At 57.1% G+C, this 1522-nt stretch overlaps 1 protein-coding gene across 1 annotated transcript in view; it reads left to right on the forward strand.

Annotated features, from left to right (window-relative positions):
• LOC114071938 (sentrin-specific protease 1-like) overlaps positions 1-1100 on the forward strand; it is a gene marked incomplete at its 5' end in the record, with an annotated part of 15123 nt that extends 14023 nt beyond the window's left edge. The window contains 2 exons of the mRNA XM_027909824.1: positions 74-154; positions 951-1100. Coding sequence (XP_027765625.1) covers positions 74-154; positions 951-1100 — 231 coding nt within the window. The remainder of the gene's footprint in view (positions 1-73; positions 155-950) is intronic.
• Between the last annotated feature and the right edge of the window lie 422 nt (positions 1101-1522).

The following is a 1522-nucleotide window of genomic DNA, read 5'->3' on the forward strand; positions in this document are numbered from 1 at the left end:
TTCCAGCCGCTTTTCCCCAAATTTCCCTTTTCCTTGGAGTGACCTCTCCCTGTTTTCCCGTCCCTCCAGGCAGTACCTGAAGCAGGAGAGCCTGGACAAGAAGAGGAAGGAGTTTGATGCCAATGGGTGGGCCCTGCTGAGCAAGAAGAGCCAGGTGGGCTTTGGGAAGGGGGTCCTGCCCCGTTCCCATCCCCCTTCCACCTTCCCATCCGCTTTTCCAGGGCTGCTTTTCCTCTGGGATTTGGGGTTGGAGGTGTCAGGGGGGGAAGGGAATTTTTTTTTTTGGGGGGGGAAAATGGGATGAGATGGGATGGGGAAAAGGGGGTTAAGCTGGAAGAGGAAAAGGGGATGTCAGGAAGGGAATTCCACCCCTGGGAAGGTGGGATGGATTTCCCAGAGGATTTCCCACCCCTGGGAGTGCCCAAGGCCGGGTTGGATCCCCCCCTGGGATGGTGGGAGGTGTGGGAAGGTGGGATGGGATGAGCTTTTGGTCCCTCCCAACCCAACCCATTCCCTGAATCCATGGATTTGTGGTTTCCCCCTCAGTTATTCCAGGCTGGAGCAGCTTCTCCTGCATTCCCACCTGGTTATTCCCGTGGGATCCTGGAACAGTTTGGGTTGGAATGACCTTTCCAGGGGGGTTTTCCCTTCCTTTGGGGGAGGGGACTTGGGACGAGGGGTGAGGGAATTCCAACTGGGAAAGAGCTGGACCTGACCAAGCTCCAAATCCCCTTCCAAGCCAATCCAGCCTGGAATTCTGTGAACTTTGAGGACATTCCATGACCTTTCCTTTGCTTCCCCTTGAGAGGAGGGGGGGGTGGAAAGAACCTTTCCCTGAGCTCCACCCTGAGCCTTCCCGGGGCTCCCTTGAATCCCTGCGGCTCTGGGAGGTGGGAAAAGGGGTTGATGGCCCCTCTGGAATGTTTGTTTTCCCGTTTTTCCCCTGGCAGGAGATCCCCCAGCAGATGAACGGCAGCGACTGCGGGATGTTCGCCTGTAAATACGCCGATTGCATCACCAAAGACAAGCCCATCAACTTCACCCAGGTAACCCAGACCGGGCCAGGGGGACACCCTGGGGACACCCAAAACCCCTCCTGAGGTGGGGATGGATCATCTGCAGGGATAGAACGGGATCCGGGGCGGGGATGGGGCTGGGATTTGGGAGAGAAAATGGGTCCATCCCACGGGAGACAGTCCTGGGTGGAGCTCCAGGTTATTCCATCCCACGGGAGACAGTCCTGGGTGGATTTCCTGTGGGTCCATCCCTTGGGAGACAGTCCTGGATGGATCTCCAGGTTGGTCCTGGATGGATCTCCAGGTTATTCCATCCCTTGGGAGAGTCCTGGATGGAGCTCCAGGTTGGTCCTGGATGGATCTCCAGGTTATTCCATCCCTTGGGAGAGTCCTGGATGGAGCTCCAGGTTGGTCCTGGATGGATCTCCAGGTTATTCCATCCCTTGGGAGAGTCCTGGATGGATTTCCTGAGGGTCCATCCCACTGGAGACAGTCCCTGATGGATC

The sequence above is a fragment of the Empidonax traillii genome, unplaced genomic scaffold, assembly GCF_003031625.1.
Source record: "Empidonax traillii isolate 1590-97213 ecotype Southwest subspecies unplaced genomic scaffold, ASM303162v1 scaffold2447:size24256, whole genome shotgun sequence".
Lineage (NCBI taxonomy): Eukaryota > Metazoa > Chordata > Aves > Passeriformes > Tyrannidae > Empidonax > Empidonax traillii.